The sequence below is a fragment of the Genypterus blacodes genome, unplaced genomic scaffold (genome assembly GCF_046128005.1).
Source record: "Genypterus blacodes isolate CSIRO-AG114 ecotype Tasmania unplaced genomic scaffold, CSIRO-AGI_Gbla_v1 ptg000044l_1, whole genome shotgun sequence".
NCBI lineage: Eukaryota > Metazoa > Chordata > Actinopteri > Ophidiiformes > Ophidiidae > Genypterus > Genypterus blacodes.
The window spans coordinates 8,277,322-8,297,409 of record NW_027466857.1 but is presented as its reverse complement, the minus strand read 5'-3'; the positions used below and the strand labels follow the sequence as shown (position 1 = coordinate 8,297,409).

At 46.0% G+C, this 20,088-nt stretch overlaps 4 protein-coding genes and 1 pseudogene across 5 annotated transcripts; 3 read left to right on the top strand and 2 right to left on the bottom strand.

Annotated features, from left to right (window-relative positions):
- Positions 1–1,822: 1,822 nt before the first annotated feature.
- On the top strand, positions 1,823–9,806 carry tmem255a (transmembrane protein 255A). Its single transcript, XM_076149162.1, has 11 exons — positions 1,823–1,963; positions 2,302–2,396; positions 4,546–4,688; positions 5,146–5,208; positions 6,647–6,736; positions 6,898–6,963; positions 7,102–7,190; positions 7,428–7,499; positions 7,858–8,020; positions 8,104–8,250; positions 8,345–9,806. The coding sequence occupies exons 2-11, from the start codon at positions 2,339–2,341 to the stop codon at positions 8,486–8,488; spliced, it is 1,035 nt and encodes a 344-aa protein (XP_076005277.1). The 5' UTR covers positions 1,823–1,963; positions 2,302–2,338; the 3' UTR covers positions 8,489–9,806.
- Positions 9,807–9,874: 68 nt separating this feature from the next.
- zbtb33 (zinc finger and BTB domain containing 33) lies at positions 9,875–13,857 on the bottom strand. The gene is made up of 2 exons (XM_076149161.1): positions 13,757–13,857; positions 9,875–12,810 (listed from the first exon to the last, which is right to left on the bottom strand). The coding sequence occupies exon 2, from the start codon at positions 12,806–12,808 to the stop codon at positions 10,883–10,885; it is 1,926 nt and encodes a 641-aa protein (XP_076005276.1). The 5' UTR covers positions 12,809–12,810; positions 13,757–13,857; the 3' UTR covers positions 9,875–10,882.
- A 522-nt stretch (positions 13,858–14,379) lies between these two features.
- LOC142999497 (mediator of RNA polymerase II transcription subunit 4 pseudogene) lies at positions 14,380–15,385 on the top strand (annotated as a pseudogene).
- A 377-nt stretch (positions 15,386–15,762) lies between these two features.
- On the top strand, positions 15,763–18,570 carry nkap (NFKB activating protein). 2 transcript variants are annotated; one of them, XM_076149124.1, is made up of 8 exons: positions 15,763–16,404; positions 16,778–16,858; positions 17,017–17,081; positions 17,168–17,263; positions 17,355–17,397; positions 17,502–17,702; positions 17,801–17,950; positions 18,083–18,570. In XM_076149124.1, exons 1-8 carry the CDS (start codon positions 15,950–15,952, stop codon positions 18,255–18,257), a joined length of 1,266 nt encoding a protein of 421 aa, XP_076005239.1. In that variant the 5' UTR covers positions 15,763–15,949; the 3' UTR covers positions 18,258–18,570. The 2 variants fall into 2 exon arrangements, with proteins under 2 accessions (XP_076005239.1, XP_076005237.1); XM_076149122.1 differs by having other exon boundaries at positions 17,165–17,263.
- A 293-nt stretch (positions 18,571–18,863) lies between these two features.
- ndufa1 (NADH:ubiquinone oxidoreductase subunit A1) lies at positions 18,864–19,937 on the bottom strand. Its single transcript, XM_076149125.1, has 3 exons — positions 19,693–19,937; positions 19,515–19,604; positions 18,864–18,948 (listed from the first exon to the last, which is right to left on the bottom strand). Exons 1-3 carry the CDS (start codon positions 19,792–19,794, stop codon positions 18,928–18,930), a joined length of 213 nt encoding a protein of 70 aa, XP_076005240.1. The 5' UTR covers positions 19,795–19,937; the 3' UTR covers positions 18,864–18,927.
- Between the last annotated feature and the right edge of the window lie 151 nt (positions 19,938–20,088).

Here is a 20,088-nt window from a genome sequence, read left to right as displayed (position 1 = left end):
AACTAGTATTTTTTTGGGGGGAAACATCATTGTCATCCAGGGGAAAATTTGCTTTTTAACACTTTTTAAAAATCAGTAATAATTTATCACTACGGTAATATAACATCTTAATGTGTAAAACAGTTCCAACCATTACATGAACGTCCTAGTGTTGAAAGTGCCCCCCTCCCTCCCCCGCCCCCATAGCACTCTGCTACTGATACAATGATACAAAGCCTGCAGACCATTTCAATGTGTACTGATAGTTAACATGACACAGCAAAGTAACATTGATGAATTTTGAAATTTCACAAACCATATATAAATGTTGTTATGTCGGCAAATGTATAAAGATGTTTCTCAGACCTCTGTTTCTTCTTATTAATTTATTAAGTAAGAGATCAAAGGTAATGTAGAGACTCACTTGTTACTTTACAATTAGTGCCATTGGTGAGAAATTGTGCAATAAGAAAGTGTGCTGAAAATGTACCACAAAAGTTGTTTGCATTACTTGTGAATTCGCTTTTTAAATCTAAAGCGTCTAAAGTGAAGGATTTTGTAACTAATTTTGCAATTAATTTAAACGTCCAACTAAAACATTGCAATGATATGAGGTCAGTAATGCGTTGGCTAAGTTGTACATTTTAATTTGGAGTAAAAGTTGTGAAATTCCTGATAATGTAAAACTTCATCAATCATTTTTTTTCAAACTTTGTGAGATGTGCATGAAGGCAACACGTGTCGCGTTCAAGTGTAATTGCAGTATCACCCACAGCTCCTCGGGGTCACACGGTCTGACAGCTGATGGCGCTCCAGGCTCACACTCTCGCAAATCAAGATTAAATATAAATCTGTGACATGTTTCTGCAGCCGCACACAGTAGGTAATTTGATATGACGTGTTGGTTGATTTAATGAAGCGCAATTTTCCACATGTAAGTTATAGGCCTTCTGCTAAAAAAAGAGTTAGCTTTGTTTTCAACTGTTCACTTAGCTTACCTCCAGAGGAGTTACTCACATTTGAGTTAATGTATTTAATTTAACCTAATTTATCTACGTGACTTTTGCTATCATAGTTTAAACGCAATATTCTAAAGATACGAACATTGCTCGACAAACCAGTTTTTCATTTGAAGCAGTCGCAAGTACATTTGACGTGCACGCGCTCTCTCGCCTTTGTGGTAAATGCATTGCACGAAACTTAAACGAAGTTAGCGCAAGGATTCACGAGTGTTTTTCAGAATAAACTACAAAGTTAGCGCAAGAATACACAAGTGTCTACGTCCGTTTTGTAAAACTATGTTAGTGACACAGGGTGTACAGAAACTAAATTGCCATAGTTACTGGCAATGACTGCCAAGGGCAACTCTGACTACACAGTAACACAAAATCAAACATTTGTACAGCGCTATTTGAAAGAATTTTCAAAGTTGAAGTCTCACATTTTTTTTACATTGGTCTAGAAAAGATAAAAAGCTTGAGTATCAGACACAGCCGCTAGGGGGCACTAGTGTCCATTGGTGCGAGCAAATCTACTTTATGTTTTAAATTTTGATTATTTCAAGTCACGTCTAGGTGAAGTAAGGCTTCAACGTTGAAATTCTCTAAAGTGATACAGTAAAAGTGCTTGCTTTAAACATAAATCAGTCATTGGTTTTGAATAACTTGCATTTCCAGCTTATTTTGAAAGAATTACCGTAGTCACTTGTGTACCCTTGCGCTGACTACTCCATGTTCCGTTTAAATGCTTTTACCATAAAGACGAGAGTACTCGCGCACTCTAAATGGACGAGCGAATGATTTTGACGACGGTGTTGTGAAAGACGTCTTGCTTCACCGCAGTGATTAGTTTTCCACCCAATTGCACCGTCCACTTGACATTCGGCTGATGAATCGTGATGTTCTTGTGATGATCTATAGGCTACGAAACTAAACACCTGCTGTATTTGGTTCAGAGGAGTATTACTTAAATATCTGCTTCTGAGGTGAGTAAGAGTAACGACACAAAACAAGTACTTTAGTTACTTGTGCCAGTCCGTGTGTGACATGCGCACACGGGGCCAGCAGCAGCAGCAGCAGCAGCGAGCCACCAGCACACCGACACACCGCGAGGACTGAGACCGACTGATGCGTCAACAGTCGGGGAGCCCGGAGATGTAAAAGAGACGGAGTCGCAACCAGCTGGGACGGAGGGTTCATGACCAAGCAGGCAAACACGCCGTCTGCATTAGCACTTAGCCCGCGACCGTCAAAACTGTTTCCCTGTCGAATATCTGTGTGTTTTAACTGAATTCGAATTATTTTTTTGTTGTTGTTTTGGAAGAAGGTTGAACCGAAGAAGCACACATCCTCCTGCCGGCATGCCTGCGGTCCAGAGCCTCCAATCCAGCGGGCTGACTCTCTCTGACACAAACATTGGTAGGTGTGTGTGCGTGTGTGCAAGGTCACCGGCGTGTCTGCAGCGGGGGTTCAATCATTTAATTCGTCTTTTAATGAACTCCGATCGCGTTGTGAACGAGTCCGAACCCACGAGTGTTCGCGTTTTGTGCACATTAGTGGCTATGTTAACTGATAGAGGTCGACCATTCTTTCTTAAAATAGACAAAAAAAAAAAAAAAAACACCACACTCGTTGCATCACCGGTGCTTCTTGTCTGGTCCAGGCCGCAGCGCGTCACTGCAGGTGCGGGGACGCTGCTGTGTGAACACCGGCAGGCTGGAGGTTTGGGCTCCAGCTGTGACACTGACACATATCGGCCTCTGCTGCTGTCAACCGTTACACCGTTACACCCTTACAACGCCTCCGTCATGTGTGCAGGGAGATTGAAATCAATGAGACCGAGTTACTGAGAACATTCTAAACAAAGCGATTCTGCCTTTTCAACAATATTATTCTTAAGAGACAGCTGGGAAAGTCAGTTTAGAGTTTATGAGTTTATCTCGTGGAAATCTGCTTCTCTGTAAACAACTTAACATTCCTGCCACAGCTCCCAGTAAGAGATGTATTGCAACATTTGGGATGTGTGGGAACATTTTGGTTTGTGTCCAAAGAAAAAAGACAATAGTAACTTTTTATTTAGAACCTCTGGGGAACATTCAGGCTCCTCATTTGTTTATATCTACAAAGCCTTTGGCACAGAAATTCAGGGGAACATTTTTTTCAAAGTTTCCATTTGATAGTATATATAAAACCTTTGCAAAACCTCTGGGAAACGTTCCCCGAAGGTTCCCATCCCATTGTGTTTATACAGCTATTATGCCTATAAAATTCTAGATTCCTTTAAATCATTTCTGCATATTTCTGTATAATCTGGTCGTCATGGTGGATATGATGGTAAATCACATGGAGACCTTAATTATTGATTTCACTCTGACAAACAGTGGTTTCCAGTTAACTCTGGCAATGGACGGACACAATAACATTTTCTCTGCTAAAACACGTGTCCCAGTTTGATATGTATTGGAAAAATAAACACTAAAATCTTTAAAGAAAATGTTTTTTTTTTATGTTTTCCTATGAAGACGCTCGGCCACAGAGTTACACAAATTGCCTGCAGTTTCCTATTGATCTCCAGGTCGGAGCATCAGTATTCAGTGGCAGTAAGGCCTGTGACCTTATCCCAACCAAATCATAAAAGAGGAGGTGAAGGTGACTTATATAGCTCTGCTGTTGGCTCGGCTCCAATGCATTAAAATATACGTATATATGCGGAAAGCAAAACAGGAGCAAACCAGAAGCAGGTGGACTTTGTTTACAGTCTGCAGTGGAAACGTACGCGTGTCTTATATAGCAGCAGCGTCGGCAAGAGACCCTTTAGAAATCTGTTGCTTTTGGGCTGCGGGAGGTTTTACAGCACAAACACACACAGACCAGACATGAGATGATATTTAACCTTTCACAAAATCAATATTTATTGGACGATCCTCCACCACCTGTGGAAATGTGCAGAGAGAGCCTAACGGTGAAATGACCGTTGGATGTTGTAAATGATGGACTGCATGTTGCGCACACACACCAATTGCTGGCACCAGTTGCTTTGGAGGAATCTGAAGACACATTGTCCTTTGACATATTGATTGACAGACGTGGGACGACAGGTGACAGCGTGAACCACTGTCAGCACACACCAGTGTTACTTGTAAACAACTGTTTTTGGGGTAGGTAAAAGTCATTTTCAATCTGACTGCTGTGATATTTTAGATTCAAACAACAAAGTGCAGGACAAAGTGTCAGTTCGGCCAAATTTCTGTGAGAGACGAGTTTATAGTTCATTCTATTTTTTGGAGACATTTTAAGGTTGCAACCGAAGCTGTGTGTGATTTCATATTGGAGCAGGAACTCTGGAACATAGCAGCTCATCAGTCATTTTATCTCTGTTGAGCCTTTTTTGACAGCGTGCGATGAAGGCCATGAAAAGTGTCTGTTCACAGGAATCGATGGGCGCATTAACAGGAGTGTGGCTTTCCATGCCACGCTCGTAGGCCTTTCAAAAGAAAAGGGCATTGCTTATGTGCCATTACTGTCAGCGTCACCCAGCTTATGACAATAAACATTTGCCCTCTTCCAGGTTCCTTTAAGAGGAGGAAGAGGAAATCAATCATCGTGACAGTGTTGCTGCTCATCGTCTCAGTGCTCATCCTCATCTTTGGCTTGGCGGCCACCACCAGGACGCAGAACATCACAGTGGGTGGCTACTACCCGGGAGTCATTGTGAGTGCACACACAGACGCACACACTTTCATGTAACACGGTCAGTATCTGTAATGAGCAAAGTCTTGAGTGTTTCCAGCAAAGCTCTTCCCGCTGCTGATGAAGCTAATTACCGGAGGTCTCAGAGGGGTGAATTTTCTCCACATTCATTATTCAGCATTGCTGTCATTAGAGGCTGAGTGAGGTAAAGTGTCTCGGCCCATAAATTTGTTTTCTTCACAGTGCTCAGCTTTTAGTATTCTGCCTCAGGAAAAGAGCAAAGAGGAGAGGAGACATGAGCTCGACGAAGACGCTTTCACCCTTAAACCACGCAGTTTATAACTCACACAGATGAGAGATACTGGGTAGCAGAGCAAAGAATCTGTTATGATTTGATGATGATGATGATTTTTCCAACACTTGACTCAGACACACACAGACACACACGCCCCTAACACTCATGTCCTCTTTGTTTCAGCTGGGCTTCGGCTCCTTCCTTGGAATCATCGGCTCTCATTTGATAGAGAACAAGAGGCAGATGGTAAGGAGACTAACATGGCCTCTGTGCTTTGAGATCACTTACAGCAACCACGTTCGCCAAGCTGCCAGTCGCTCGCCGTCACCTTATTACCGGCCCGCAGAGCCTTCACGCCGTCCAGATCTGACCGTAGGCGCGTGGCAGATCTCTGCCTCGTTTGGCCCCGAGGAGATCTTGGGCTGCCTACCAGGACAAGTATCGGGGGGCCAGAAATAGACAAGGTGTAAGCGGAGGAGGACAGATGTCCATGCGGGAATGTAGGGAAGGAAACTGCAGATGAGAGGAGCAGGGTGGGAGGTGGGACCATCACTCATGTCAGCAGGCCTGGAATGAGGAATAAGTTTGTACCGTGACGCCTGAGTGTGTGTGTGTTTGTGTGTGTGAGAGAGAGAGTGTGTGTGTGTGTTGATTGCATTTATAGTTTGCTGCGTTACAAAGCAGTTAGGCTGTCAAGAGACGTTATTTATCAATTGTGAGTGGACGTAAATAACTGCGATCGATATTTTAAACACACCGTTATTGATCGTTGCCTTGGCCCGCGGTGCAGCAACGGACGGGAAAGAGCGAGGATGAAGGGTAAAGCTTTAGTCTCTCGTGTCCGTTGATTACAGCTGGAAACTATGCAGGGTTGTGATCGTAGAAAAAGTACAGGAGGGGGGTCAAGAAACACGAAACGCCGCAGCACGAGACAACACAAGTAAAAGAAGAAGACACGAGACATCCGGACACACAATCTGCCTCCTGCACTCTCGTCGCTACGGTTACTCCTGTGTTCTGTTTGCAGTGATTCAAGCTCTTTAAGCCACTGTGCGAATCCCGTACGAGTCCCACTCTAGAGCCGCCGCAGACCGGATCCCCAGTAAATCCGAAGACCTGCTCGGGGTGACACACGTCCGCCCTTTCACCCTGAGCAGGTCCTCAAGTCTATCACAGGACACCGACACGCTTAAAAGAGACCAAAACTATGCGGCTCAGTTTCCAGTTCGCCCAACCGTACACGAGAAACGCTCACACACACACACGCGCGCACACACACTCCAGTAAAACGCTGAGTCAGGTTCAACCTCTGGACCTCGAGCGGCAGGCCTGCCAAAACCCAATTCACCAGCAGATGTGTGTGTTCTGTTTGAATGCTTCGTACCTACAGAAATATAGATCGTCACAGATGCGGTGAGCATTTGTTTGACGCTGTAGTGAGTTTGTAGCTTTAGTCGCCGTGTAACCGCACCCCCCTCTTCACTGCGGACAGGGTGGGGTGCTGTGTAATCCAATACAGCTGGTGGAGAGCAGTTCGGGGGAGCGGTGGGAGGCAACGTGGCCTCGTGCCAGACGCAGACACACCACTGGAGCCCTGCGACATCCTCCTCTTCCTCCTCCTCCTCTCATTCACAGATCCATGTGAAGAAGACCCAGGCTGACTCTCTTCTGTTTTCTCCCGCAGTTAGTAGCGTCCATCGTCTTTATCAGTTTCGGCGTGGTGGCTGCTTTCTGCTGCGCCATTGTAGATGGCGTTTTCGCTGCAAGGCACATTGTAAGTATCAACTCACTTTGTCGAGGTAGACAACAAACTAGTAAATACGTTGTACGGCCCAGAGACGTACGAACAAGCGTATTCATACACGTTTCACACACTCTGGCTCCGTCCGCGTGAGCTGCATGAGTGCAAACGGTTGTCCTCCCACTGTGCTGCAGGACCTCAGGCCTCTGTACGCCGGCCGCTGCGAGTATCACTTCAGTGCGTCTGCGTCCGAGCGCGACGTAAGAGACACACACACACACACACACACACACACACACACACACTTTTCTTATATACGTCCCTCCAAGTCAGTGTAGCTGCTGCAAAGAGAAAGAAAGAAAGAAAGGGGGGGACGTGTAATCATTGTCCACTTCCAGGTTCCCTGTCAGACGTCGTCACGCACGTCCTGTAGCCTGCGTGTGAGGAGCAACACGTGTTACTGCTGTGACCTCTACAACTGCGCGAAGTGAGTACCAACGCCGCGCCATCACACACACACATCCTCCGCACCAGCCAAACACCTCCCAACAGCAGTTACACTCACACACACACAAGTTCTAGAAGCTCCTTTGCCGTTTGCTTCCTGCTGTGATTGTCGACCTGTAAACCATTTGTGCCAATTTTGCTGAGGAATTTTTGTTGCATTGCTGGGTTGTATTAGAAAAAAAAAAGAATGTTTCTTTTCTTTTCACCTATGTTTCAGAGAGCATCCTCTTATGGGCCTTCAGAATAAAGATGTTTTGAGAAAGTTTAGGAAATCATCCATGATTTGGAAGTAGGTCCCTTTCTTCTCGCCCCACAGTGACCATTCATGTCCACTCATCACCTTTCTTTTGTTCCCATAAGAGTTTGTTGTGTTTTTGTTTTGGCATTCCCCTCTGCATGTCACGTTTGTGCCTCGCCAAAAACCACCCGTGCTCTTCCTCATCCTCATCTCCCCCGCCCACTCTCCCTCGCCGGTCTTTCCCCCACTCAAGTCTGGGATTGAAACCACCAGAGCTTAAGCAGACACAGATTCATTTGTCTCTGTAAATCTGAAATCCCAGCGTCTGTTGTAAGTGGATGTAATGGCTTGACTGGAGGCTGTCTTCCTGTCTGTCTGTCCGTCCCGTCTGTCCCACCCACTGGTCCAGCCGCGTGGAGATGATAGGTGGGTACCACGAGTACACCGACGTGTCCAGCTGCCAAGACGTGGTGCACCTCCACCACCTGTTATGGTCGGCCACCATCCTCAACATCATAGCCCTGTTCCTGGGGATCATCACCGCCGCCGTGCTGGGAGGCTTCAAAGACATGGTGGGTTCAGGTTGGACAAGTCGCTGTCCACGAGTCCCGTCACCCCCAACGATCTGACCCTCTGTGTTTTTCCTGCTTGCCAGACACTCGCTCCTGCCTCGGCGAGCTCGTCGGAGCCAGAGGCCATCATGGCTCCGGTGGCCACGGAGCCTCATCCGCCCAGCGCCTCGCTCAACTCGTACTACAACACTGCCCCCTGCCTGCCACCCTACACCGCCTATGACATGCAGGTACGGAAGCAGCCGGGATCCTGGGGTGCTGTGGAATCAGAATTGTATGTCCTTCGATTAAATGACCTTTGACCTTTCTTTCTTTTTTCCGCAGAGCTCCTACGCGTTCCCAGATTCCTCAGTCCTGTCCGACGAGTCCCAGTCTGGAGCCAGCAACATGTGGCCCACCATGATCCCACCACGCTACTCCCCTCCTCACAACCACCCTGACGAGAAGCCGCCGCCGTACAGCCCTTGAGGCAGGCGACGACCGGAGGAAAAATAACGTGTCGGGGGGGTCGCTGGGGTCAAACTCGCGCTCCGTCTTCTTGGCTTTTCCTCACAGCCGCCCCTTAGTGTGGCAAAGCCCGGGAACATGACACAGAAAAAAGGGAGAAAGGAGGAAGAGGAGGGCCAGTTTTAGCCCAGCTGAAACCCCCCCCCCCCCATCACTCACACTCGGGCCTGCTAGGTGTGTGTGTGAGCGTCACATCCAGGACTGTTTACACATCTGTCTGCCTTAACACAAAGTGGACCTGCAGCACCGTCACCTGGACTTTGTCGAATCTTTGTCGCTGTTCAAGGTCAAACGATCCTCCTCTGCTCTGGTGCACGCTTAACGTTGACCACACACACACACACGTCCCTGACGCCTCCCCGACCGTCGTGTGGCATCAACGCCACTAGACGGAAACCTTTGCTGTCTTACCTGAATCTACACACAGACAAGCTGGATAGGTCCAACGTAGTCTAACACACAATAGAGGTATGAAGTGCTCATAAATGTAGGTTTCGATGTACAAGTTGCACTTTTAGCACAATAAGTATACAATCGTAGAGCGTGGCGTCCATTTAAACAGGGCGAGGTGGTTTATGAGGACCTGCGGCGAGTGTTTAAACAGGAACAAGCTCTTCTGCTTAGTTATGAAGGACGCACCCTGTCTGTCTCCTCCCCGTTTTGCTTCCTGCATTTCCACTAAAAGGCATGCAGTTGCTGTTGTAAGCGTACTGTTCTATTCCCCATCTAGCCTCTCACCAAGCAGCACACACACGATACCCAAATGTGACTTGGCCAGGAATTGTCCCGGAGGTCAGAGGTCAGTGCTGGCTTCACTGACATCCCAGCATGACGCAAATCCAACCGCTTCCCCCTCCTTCAGCAGAGAAGCGAAAGAGAAGAGGCAGCGGGTCGAAGAAAGAAACGTTGACTTGGTTTTCTGCGTCCACGAGTCTTTGCCAGCTTGAATCGTAGCTTTTTATCATTTGGGGGAAGAAAAAAAAAACACTTTGTCGGGGGCTGATGAAGTGTTTCGTCCCGACTTTTGTTTCCGTCTTGCCATTAAAACTGTTTTGTGTATCTAACAGTGTCCGATTGATCATTTGAAGACAGACGTCTAGCAGGGAAACGTCTCAGGATTCCAAATTTCGAGACAAAATCCTCAAACTTGTACAAAAAAATTGGATCTTCCTGCTTTTCCTCGCTGACTCCTTTTCCTTCCTATTACAATGTTACAATCTAGGAACAGGTTTCTCCCTTCTGTCACATGTTGTTTACCTGAACGTTGTCTCCCTTCACGGACGAAATCAAAGACTTCAAAAGGTAACAAACAAAACAAACTCTTTGCCACAAACATACTGTGCATCAACACACCCACGTTCATCTGTTTATTTTAGAAAAAAGGACTGAATGGCAGATGAAGAACAGAATGCTCGCACTACTTTCTTACTCATGATGCTCACTAGACTCTGACACGATTTAAAAAAGAAACAGAAAACAGAACAAAAAGGAAATTAGAAACGGTTAGAAACTAAGTGCTATGGGTCCGGACTGAAACGTACGTGAATATCGACGCTATGATTAAGTTTAGAAGCGACGTCTCTAGACTAGCAGGCGGAGTTCTGGAGTGTAAAATCTCGTAAGAAACGTGATCGGCGTTAAAGAGAAAACGCAAAAAAGTACAGAACGACGACACAAACCGCAACAGTGCTGAAAGTGGGCGAAACACATTATAGCAACGCAAATTTTAAATAACCTTACAACGTTTTTTTTCCCTGCATCAACCCCCGCAATTTTGGGACGTATGGGATATTATATTTTAGGCTTCGCTTCACAAGCAAAGTAGGAGGAAGTGGGTTTTTTTTAAATAACAAAAAGGAATGATATGTGCATTACGTCACTGTTCAAATCAAATAGACCAGCATCAGGGATGAGATCGTATATTCCTTTAAAAACAAACAAACAGCGAGCACCGTTCCGAATAGTTTTAAAAAAGAAAAGAAGAGCAATATGGCTCGGCGTCGGCGTTTGGCTTCTTTTGTGCTTCAGACTCTGCTCCTGCTGAGCCTCACAGACCCGGCTTTACCTTAATAAAGCCCGTTGGCCCCCCTTTTGGACTTCCTGCGCTGCATATAGAAACGCTTCTATAAAACAGTTTGGACGCTAATGCCGTTATTTTTTTTGTTACATTTGTTACAGGAGATTGTGACGTATTACAAAAGGCGGTTCAACGTTAGGGTACATTGGAACTATTGACCGTTTTATGAGGGCAATATTACTGAGGTGGTCCCGGGAGACGGAAACAATACTGGGGGGGTGGGGAAGAGTAGGGGGGGGGGGCACAAAAAAGGCACAGGTAACAGGAGCAGCTCTTGCTCAGTACGTCTCTGGTATAACAAAGTCAAACTCTGATCCCCCTGGCGCTGGAGGAGGAGGAGGAGGGGGAGGAGGAGGCGAGTCCATGCTGGCTGTGTGGCCTCCGTGGCCTCCACCGCCACCGCCTCCTCGCCGCATGTGCGCATCGGGCTCCACGAAGATGTCGTCCCAGTGCAACATCCGGCTCTGGGTGGAGCAGTGGATGTCCTCGCTGACGTTGGTGATGTGCTGCACGCTGCCGTCCTCTGAGATGACCGGCACGCCCGCCTCCTCGCTGATCCACGAGTACGGCTTCATCTGCACCGTCTTGCACGGCAGCAGGCGGTACAGGTTGTTGTCGGCGTCGTCCTTCTCCTTGCGCCCGCTGGGGTCCTGGTTGTGCGCCTGCTTGCAGTGGGTGGACAGCAGCTGGTAGTTGATGAACATCTCGTTGCACATCAGGCACTGGTACCGCCGCTCGCCCGTGTGGTGGATCTCGTGCTTAGTTCTGTACTCGGCCAGGGCGAAGACCTTGTTGCAGTAGCGGCACGGGTACTTCTTCTCCCACGAGTGCGTGTTGAAGTGGCGGCGGAGGCTGGTGAGGCACACGTAGGGCCGCTTGCAGACGATGCACACGTAGAACGTCTTCCCGTCCATCACCAGCTCGTAGTGATCCTCCAGCTCCGTCTTGGGCTTCTTCTTGTTCGGCCCGGATTTCGGCGCCGCAGCCGCCGGGGTTTTGTCAAAGGGCTTTGTAGGCGTCGCCATCAAGGCCCTCTTCCCTTTGCTGACCTTAGAGCCCCCCTCCCCCGGATCCTCCTTCACTGGCACGATATCGTACGTGTCTTCCCCGATATTGGCGTAAACTTTGCACCCGGAAGAAATCGAATCGATTTCCGTGGCTTTATCCAGCGTCACTGTCTTTTTCGTAGCCACGGCCGAGTTGGGAATGCTAGTTCGATTGGCTGGACTTTCTGAAGACAAGTCCAAGAGCCTTAGTTTGAAGTCCCCCTGTTGAGTTGTACCAGAGACTTGCTTCTTGTGGACGCCCATGATCTCGGTGCTTTCACAGGGCTGCGGGACGTTGGAGGGCTCGGGGGTAAAATTACTTGACCTGGCTGGTGCTGTGGGAGCACTTCCTGAGGAGACTCTGGCAGGGGAGGAGGAGCTAATGGAGGTGGTGTCAGGGCTGCACAGAGGACGACTGTCTGGCAAACTAGCGGGGGGAGAAGGGATGCTGGGAGTCTTTTCACCGGCAGCTGCTGCTTTCTCCGGAACTGGGGCTTTTTCTTTAACTACATGATTCTCTTGATTTTCCTTCGGCGTCGCCTCATTTGAACCGGCGGCGGCGGCCGGCTCCATCTCCTCGCTAGACTTAGATTTCTGCTCTTTAGGTCGGGCGTCTGTTTTTGAGACAAACATAACGTCACTGTCCGAGTCCTCTTCGTTCCCGGTGGGCGTGTTAGTCTGGTTGAACTCCTCCGCTGATATGGAGAAGCTCTCCGTGATGATGGGCATGGCCTCTGCGGACGCGTCACTCTTGCTCCCCGTGTCCTTGGACAGACCCGGCAGACCCTTCACCTGGGACAGCGGCGACCCAAGGTTTGCAATGAACTTCACTCCCAGTATTTGTCCGGCGTTTATGAGCTCCTCCAGCATGTCGGAGCGTATCCGGATAATCTTGGAGCTGTAAATGTAATTAAGAATGTTCTCAAAGATTTCGGCTTTAATGAAGTTTAACTCGATCACTTGTCCGGCGACGGTGAAGAGCTGGTGGAAATATGTACTCGAGGCCGACAAGATGGTCTTGTGAGCTCTGAATTTCTTGTCCTGTACGATTATGGTGACATCACAAAATATTCCAAGGTTCCGCTGCTCATTCAAACCCTTCAGCAAAGCGGCTGAGTACTGTGTATCAGTCGCTGATATCAGCTTTAGGCTCGACATGTCTGCAGAGAGGGAAAGGGAGAGATAAAACCTTTATAAATGCACAATAAAAGAATGATATTATGCTGACAAACACACAAATCTGTACTGAGATGCCATCACACAACGGTCATTACAATGTTACAAGCCACAAAAGCAGCGTATTCAAACAGTTCCAGCATATTTAGCAGGAAACTACACATTTGTTGGTACTAAAATGAATGAATCGAATCGAATCTTTTGTCTGAAATGACCGCCTTAATAATTATGATGAACTTACTGTGAGTGAGTGTGTGTGGGTGTAAGCCCATCAGTTAGAGTCTGTATATCATTTTAATGCTCAATACTGCATAGTAAACATATGACATCACTATGAAATACAGTACAAATAACACATACTGGCCTTTAATTACACACTTAATAACATTCCAAGTACATTATTACTATTACTATTATTAATAACAGCTGGATACAACGCTGGACTAGAATGTGACAAATCTAGATGACAGCTGATTAAATTGCTTAATGAGTTTAAATGTGTGAAATACCAATTAGTACATCCGGTATTGATTATCTGATCAATATCTACAGCTACAGGGCGACAAAAACAAACGTTCACATTTATCTTAGCTGACGTTGCTGCACGTAAGCGTTAAAGTTACACTAAGTAAACATCTACAGTAGCGACATTGTAGCGGTGGGGCGCTACATTTATGTAACGTGAGCAGAAAGGTCAGCCGCGTCATTAAACGCATTCATTTAGCAATGAATGTGTTTATAAGCCGATATTCAGCTGCTGTGTGGGCTAACTGGGCTAATGTTAGCTGGGTTTCCTTCCTCCTTCGCTCTTGTCAAAGGCAGACAGCGCGGCCGGGACACTTACAAGAGCAACAATTTGGCCTGTTAGCATCACAAACAAAGATACGTTTCTGCTTAAATCAGCTCCATATAACGTAAAATGTTGTTTACCTGCAGCGGTGGTGTTTTCTGACAGGACTGTGAGCACTCAGCAAGCTAAGCTAATGTCTGCTTACAGACAATAGCTGAGAGCAGACTACCTGTCCTGCGCTGCGAGGACACTGTCAGCCACCAGGGGGCGACATTGTCTCTTCTTCAGCTTCCGACGCTAATTTTGATTCTTATGATATTTGGTGAATTATGAAATTATGAAATGTTAAATGATGAATAAACAATATATTAGAAAACACAATATTGGCCATGAATTCAGTGAATGATCGTTTAAGATTTTAGAATACACCCTATAATAAAATAGTTGGAAATATACATTTTTTTATTTGTGCTGTGATTTATTTTTCATAGTAGTTTCAATCATTTCTCTTTGGCTATTTTGCAAAACAAGCACACAAATGCATTTAAAAAAAATTAACCGTACTTCCTTTTTAAAGGGCTTTTATTGTGAAAGGTAGGGTACTTTGTGTGTGGAAAATTAATTAAATCTACTCTTAGCTCAGACCCCATTAACTCCTCGCTGTGTGTAAACTGTGTGTGGCCCATTTTAGAAATTTAAAAACATTACCTCCCTCAATGAAAAACCCGAAGAAGAAGTAAAAACATAGAACAACTTCCGGACATGCGCAAAGGTCACAGCCAATCACAACGATGGCGGAGAAGTCAACCAAAACGGTGTTGCTGTCTACTTTGGACGATTTGGAGGTTTTATCCCGGGAGCTGATCGAGATGTTGGCTCTGTCTCGAAACCAGAAGCTTCCTCAACACGGAGAGGACACTCAGACCCTGGAGCTGCTGGTCGAGAGGGACAGGGAACTCCGTGAGCTGATGCACACGGCCCGGCACCAAGGGAAGGTGCACCGGGAGATGCAGCAGCTGGAGAAGGAGGCGGAGAAGAGGGACAGCGACATCCAGCAGCTCCAGAAGCAGCTGAAGGAAGCGGAGCACATCCTGGCCACCGCTGTTTACCAGGCGAAAGAGAAACTGAAAACAATCGATAAAGCCCGGAAAGGCTGCGTATCATCAGAGGACATCATCAAGTACGCGCATAGGATCAGCGCCAGTAACGCGGTGTGTGCGCCTCTCAACTGGGTGCCCGGGGACCCACGGCGTCCCTACCCCACGGACCTGGAGATGCGGAGCGGGTTGTTGGGTCACATGGCGAACCTGCCCGCTAATGGAGTGAATGGACATCTGCCGGGGGACGCGCTGGCTGCAGGGAGGCTGCCGGACGTCCTGACCCCTCACTACCCCTGGCAGTCCTCAGACTCGGTTTCTGTAGGGATCTTGCCTCCTCACCATGGCAACGACTTTGGCTTAGAGCCTCCAGGTCACAATAAGGAGAACGAGGATGACGTAGAGGCGATGTCAACAGACTCATCCAGTAGCAGCAGCGACTCTGATTGACTGACTACTACTGAACTATTGCTCATTGAAATGGGCTCATTGTTTTTAATTGTTCCGTATTTTTAATTAATACAATACCTGAAACACACCCTAATATCCTGTGAGAATTCAGATGTCCTTTGCTTGGAGTTTGTCAGCCTACGTATGTTATTTGTGTGTTTTTTTGTGTGGTAGTTTCTATTTCCAGCTTTAAAAACCGTGACAGTAAATAAACAGTTGTTACACTTGGTTTCCTTACGTATTCATTCATTTTTTTAAAAGACATCTGTTGTTTCTATATTAGAAAAAACAAGACGAAACAATAACACAAGTTTGAAAAGCGATTAACAAACAAAACACAGCAGGTATAAATCATGAAGAAGTGTTAAAACTACAATAACAATCCATACCATTAGAAACCTGAGGTGGTCACAATGTTACATTTTTTAACCAAGGCACACAAAATTAATTTCAAGCACTTTCTTTAGTTTATAATCAGATTTCAGATTTGTTAGTGCCATGACTTACATGCACCCAAACGGTAGGTGGCAGTATGCAGCTTGATTATTGGTTTGCCAGCCGAAATTCCACATAGAAGAACATTTCCTGACAACCTGCCGGATATTCACTAGTAGAAGAAGAATATAGACGAGGAAGACGTCTGTGTTGTGGAACGATTTGCGTGCGCGCTCCCATGTAGCAACATGGCTCAAGTTAACTATTGACATATTTTAGAGTATTGGTGCTTAAACCGTTCTACTTAAGTTTTTTCTGTTTTTATTCTATCAATTAAAAGCGTCAGCGGGTATGCCTACGTCGGACCGGTCGAGCTCTGACGGCGGCGGGGTAACGCGGAGTCCCCGGGCCCGGAGACCACGCACCCGCTCCCGCAGTAGAAGTCGGAGTCGAAGCCGTAGTCGGAGTCGCAGTGGCAGCCGCGGACGGAGAAGCTTGTCCCCGTACAGCTTCGGCCCCAAGCTCCCGAAGCCACGTAACCGGGAACGGGAGCGAGAGGAGGGGGAGAGCCGTTTCCGAGAGGCGAGAAACATTAAACGGATTCGCATTGGGAGCCCCAAACGCAGCAGGTCCCGGTCCAGAGAGAGACACGGCCACAACAACCACAACAGCCACAACAACCACAGCCACTGGTCCGAGCAACGGGACAGTACCAGCAAATACGGAGGCTTCAGGGAGACCGACTACTACTACGACGAGCAGCGGGACGATGCTCAGCGCCAGAGACAAGAGGCGTTCATCGCGAGGTAAGTGGAAAAAGTCACATTTAAAAAAAGAAATGATGTAACGGTGCAGAGAATTAAACTCAAGGTTCAATACTCTAGTTAATTGGTTCACTATGTTAGTGTATATGGTAAGAATATAGTGGTGTTTTAATAATAACGAACAAAAAAGGACTCGTCTATAGTTTTCCATATTTTTTTGGAATAACATTTTTGACATTTGCATTTGGGCTTTTTCATATCGCAAGATGTTATCTCAATTGAAATAGGGGGCTGTGTCCTCATCTATACAAGAAGGGGGGGGGGGGATTCTTCTTCTTCTTGATATTGTAATTATTATACTTCTATCAGGATCACGATTGTTGAACTACCGCATCCATCTCTCATTCTGTCACAGGCGTCTTCAAGAGAGGGAGAGGATCGGCGAGTTAGGCTGTCCGGAAGTGTGGGGATACTCGCCCAGAGTGAAAGAACCAGAGTAAGTCTTCAATCACCTGAGATGGACCGTATTTTAATAAGCTTCCTTCCTTACTTAAAACAAGTTTTTTAACGTGTTAAATTTGCTCTCCAGTGCTGTGCAGACTACCTGTTTGTGTATAGATGCAGAAAGTTTGATCTTTTTTTTTCATTTACCAGCTCTGACGAATTCACACCTGTGGAAGAAGATCAGAAGAACAGCAGCTCAGAGTCCAGCTCAGAAGGTAAGTTTGCCTGCATGCAGTGTACGAATGTGGACGAGTGAATCCTTTTGTAGGTCTCAACAAAGCTTGTTCGTTGTTCATAGAAGATAAGAAGAAGAAGAAAAAGAAGAAGAAGAAGAAATCCAAGAAGAAGAAGACCAAAAAGCACTCAGGGGAAAGCGAGGCGGAATCCGATTCTGACGGTAGGAAATGTTTGTGTTCATGTGTCTGAAGGCGTCCTACAATCTTATTTCAGCAGTTATATAGTGATATCTATTGTGATTGTGATTTCAGAGGAAGATGCAAAGAAGAAGAAGAAGAAAAAGAAGAGCAAGAAGTAAGTTCCACTATGCAGCTCAATGGCAGCTTCCCTCACACGCAGACACACACACACACATAGAGGGAGGTGAGGATGAACTGAGCTTTGTTTTCACCTCACAGGTCAAAGAAGTCTAAGAAGAAGAAGGCTAAGAAGAACCGCAAGGAGTCCAGTGAGTCCAGCAGTGAAGAGTCGGGGGAAGAGGAAGAGGAGGACGAAGATGTGAACGGGGTTATGTGGGTGGAGAAGACCTGCATGGATGAGAACCTGGTGGGCCCAGAGGCTCCGCTCACCCATCTGTCTCAGGACGACAGACCTCTGGAGTGCGTGGATTTGTCATTCTCATTGTTTAAATCAATATTGAACAGTTTTGATCTTTTGAATTTATTTACCAGGCTGTCATTTGTTCTTCCTCCTCCAGCTTCGGTCACGCTCTGCTGCCAGGTGAAGGTGCTGCGATGGCAGAGTACGTGAAGGCAGGCAAACGTATCCCGAGAAGAGGAGAGATCGGTCTGACCAGCGACGAGATCGCAAACTTTGAGAAGTCCGGCTACGTGATGAGCGGCAGCAGGTACGTGAAGTTTGGTGATCTAAGGGTTGTAAACCTCTGGCTCCGTCCTTTGCATGTACCCGGCAAATCCTTCAGAAAGGACCGGGCTAGTCCCATCATACACACAAACTTACGTCTCTGCTAACCCCTCAGGCATCGCCGCATGGAGGCCGTGCGTCTGAGAAAGGAAAACCAGATCTACAGCGCAGACGAGAAGAGAGCGCTGGCGTCCTTCAACCAGGAGGAGAGGAGGAAGAGGGAGAGCAAGATCCTGTCCAGCTTCAGGGAAATGGTGTACCGGAAAACCAAAGGAAAGGAGGAGAAGTGAAGACCGCAGCGCTTCAGCGTTCACTCAGGTCAACCCTGAATGGACTCACAACTTTTTTTCCCCTTGTTTCAAATATTATGTTTATTTCAGATTTTGAAACAATTAGGTTTAAGGTGAATATGTAGTTTGGAGGGAGGATATGCATTGTAATGAATGTGTACAAATGTGGATCAGTTGCAAGTATTTCCTAAGCTGTTTTTGTATTAAATGCTTCATTCTTACTAATGAAGCCTGTCGGTAGCGTTTTGATTCACATTATGTATGTACATTTTCTACATGATTTCGACAGAATAATAAATCAAGTTCCATTATAGGTATAAGGTTATATTGTTTATTTTAATTAACATGAATGCAATTGGTCTAGAGCAGAGAGGACGATAATTCCCCCCAATCAACCAGCCAAGATTATGACTTGATTGTAATGCAGATCTACATTTTCTGCACATGTAATACCAAACTATAAGGAGGTTCAAAGCCTTCTATTTCTAACGCATCTCTTTCCTGCTGGTGGTGGAATTTCAGCATCTTTATAAAGTTTACAGAGGAGTGCAAAGGATAAAATGGAAAATAGCACTGCATGAACTAAATGAAAAGACAAACAAGTCATAGATATAATTATTTTAATGTAGAACAAAGTACGTTGTTTTCAGTATCTCCTGGTTTCATGTCCTCAGTTGATGTTCTCAAGCCCCTGTTGGAAGAAGGAGAATTATCATTCGGGGTGTCATCAGAGTGACTTCTCCTTCCCACACTCTGCTCATGTCTCTACTTCAGTCGTATTTAAACTCATTTCAAAACATTTACAGTCACTCTCCAAGCCAAGTTAATTTTTCCTGCAGCCCAAAGCCCATCACCTTGTATTCATCAATATTAAATTCTGTTTCTAAGGGACCAAAAGAGGAGAAAAGGGAAACATGAGACCTGGACCTTCCTACTCTGGCTCACCCTGTAGGAGTGGAATAGCAACAATAATAATCGTAATACACATAATACAAGGTGTGTTAAGATGCATTTTGAGGTGTGGATTTCACTGCTTTGACCTAAAAGATGAAAATATATTATTTAGGGAATAAATCAACAAACATACCTTCTTTAAGCATCTTTAGAACATACTCTTATCCTAACATCCAGTCTGCATAATTAAGTTTACATACTTTCTCTTTGGGGTGGCGATTACCTATTTCTAATGCATTAAATAAAAATAATATACACTAACAATAACACAAACCCGAGTATTGACACAGTACTGACACTCACCTTGGAGTTATAGTACTTTCCTGTCCCGGATATCCGCCTGTCTCTGTCCATCAGGGTCCAATGCCAGGGAACCCTTGCTGTTCTTTTTTCCTGTGTTGAAATCAGAGATATTATTGTAACATTGAAGAAAAAACAAACAGACAGACACGGTTACCATTCTTGTTAGCACCCTGCTCACCTTTCCGCCGTGTGTGAACTTCTGGATATTCGTTGTGCAAATGCCAGGGATAATCAAACACGCGGTCATGATGCCGAGGCCTGGCAAGATTTCATACCACATGATTCCTGCTTTAAGTCAAACCCAGCAGGAGCGACTTAGATGATGTGAAAGATGCCCTCAACCTGCCTTTAGTGGTTTATTTTGCTAGGGAAGCTAACAAAATGTCGTCCGTCCTGATGACCTGATGACGCAGCCGGAAAAAGAATTATACTTCCGGTGGGATTTTGTAAAATACTGTATGGCTCGTCCATAAATAACTTCTTTGCTTTTACGTTCTTTAATGGCTAGTATAAGTATTTATTTATGAATCTGTTTTTTTTCATTTTTTTGGGGGTACATAACTATTAACATATT

Excerpts from the sequence above, each read along its gene's own strand:
- tmem255a (XM_076149162.1), top strand. The coding sequence starts at position 2,339 with ATGCCTGCGGTCCAGAGCCTCCAATCCAGCGGGCTGACTCTCTCTGAC. Across the intron at positions 4,689-5,145 it reads GCTACTACCCGGGAGTCATT|CTGGGCTTCGGCTCCTTCCT; the intron begins GTGAGTGCACAC and ends TCTTTGTTTCAG. Across the intron at positions 5,209-6,646 it reads TAGAGAACAAGAGGCAGATG|TTAGTAGCGTCCATCGTCTT; the intron begins GTAAGGAGACTA and ends TTTCTCCCGCAG.
- zbtb33 (XM_076149161.1), bottom strand. The coding sequence starts at position 12,808 with ATGTCGAGCCTAAAGCTGATATCAGCGACTGATACACAGTACTCAGCC.
- nkap (XM_076149122.1), top strand. The coding sequence starts at position 15,950 with ATGCCTACGTCGGACCGGTCGAGCTCTGACGGCGGCGGGGTAACGCGG. Across the intron at positions 16,859-17,016 it reads CCCAGAGTGAAAGAACCAGA|CTCTGACGAATTCACACCTG; the intron begins GTAAGTCTTCAA and ends TTCATTTACCAG. Across the intron at positions 17,703-17,800 it reads CAGGACGACAGACCTCTGGA|CTTCGGTCACGCTCTGCTGC; the intron begins GTGCGTGGATTT and ends TTCCTCCTCCAG.
- ndufa1 (XM_076149125.1), bottom strand. The coding sequence starts at position 19,794 with ATGTGGTATGAAATCTTGCCAGGCCTCGGCATCATGACCGCGTGTTTG. Across the intron at positions 19,605-19,692 it reads AGTTCACACACGGCGGAAAG|GAAAAAAGAACAGCAAGGGT; the intron begins GTGAGCAGGGTG and ends ATTTCAACACAG. Across the intron at positions 18,949-19,514 it reads GAAAGTACTATAACTCCAAG|GGGCTTGAGAACATCAACTG; the intron begins GTGAGTGTCAGT and ends TTCTTCCAACAG.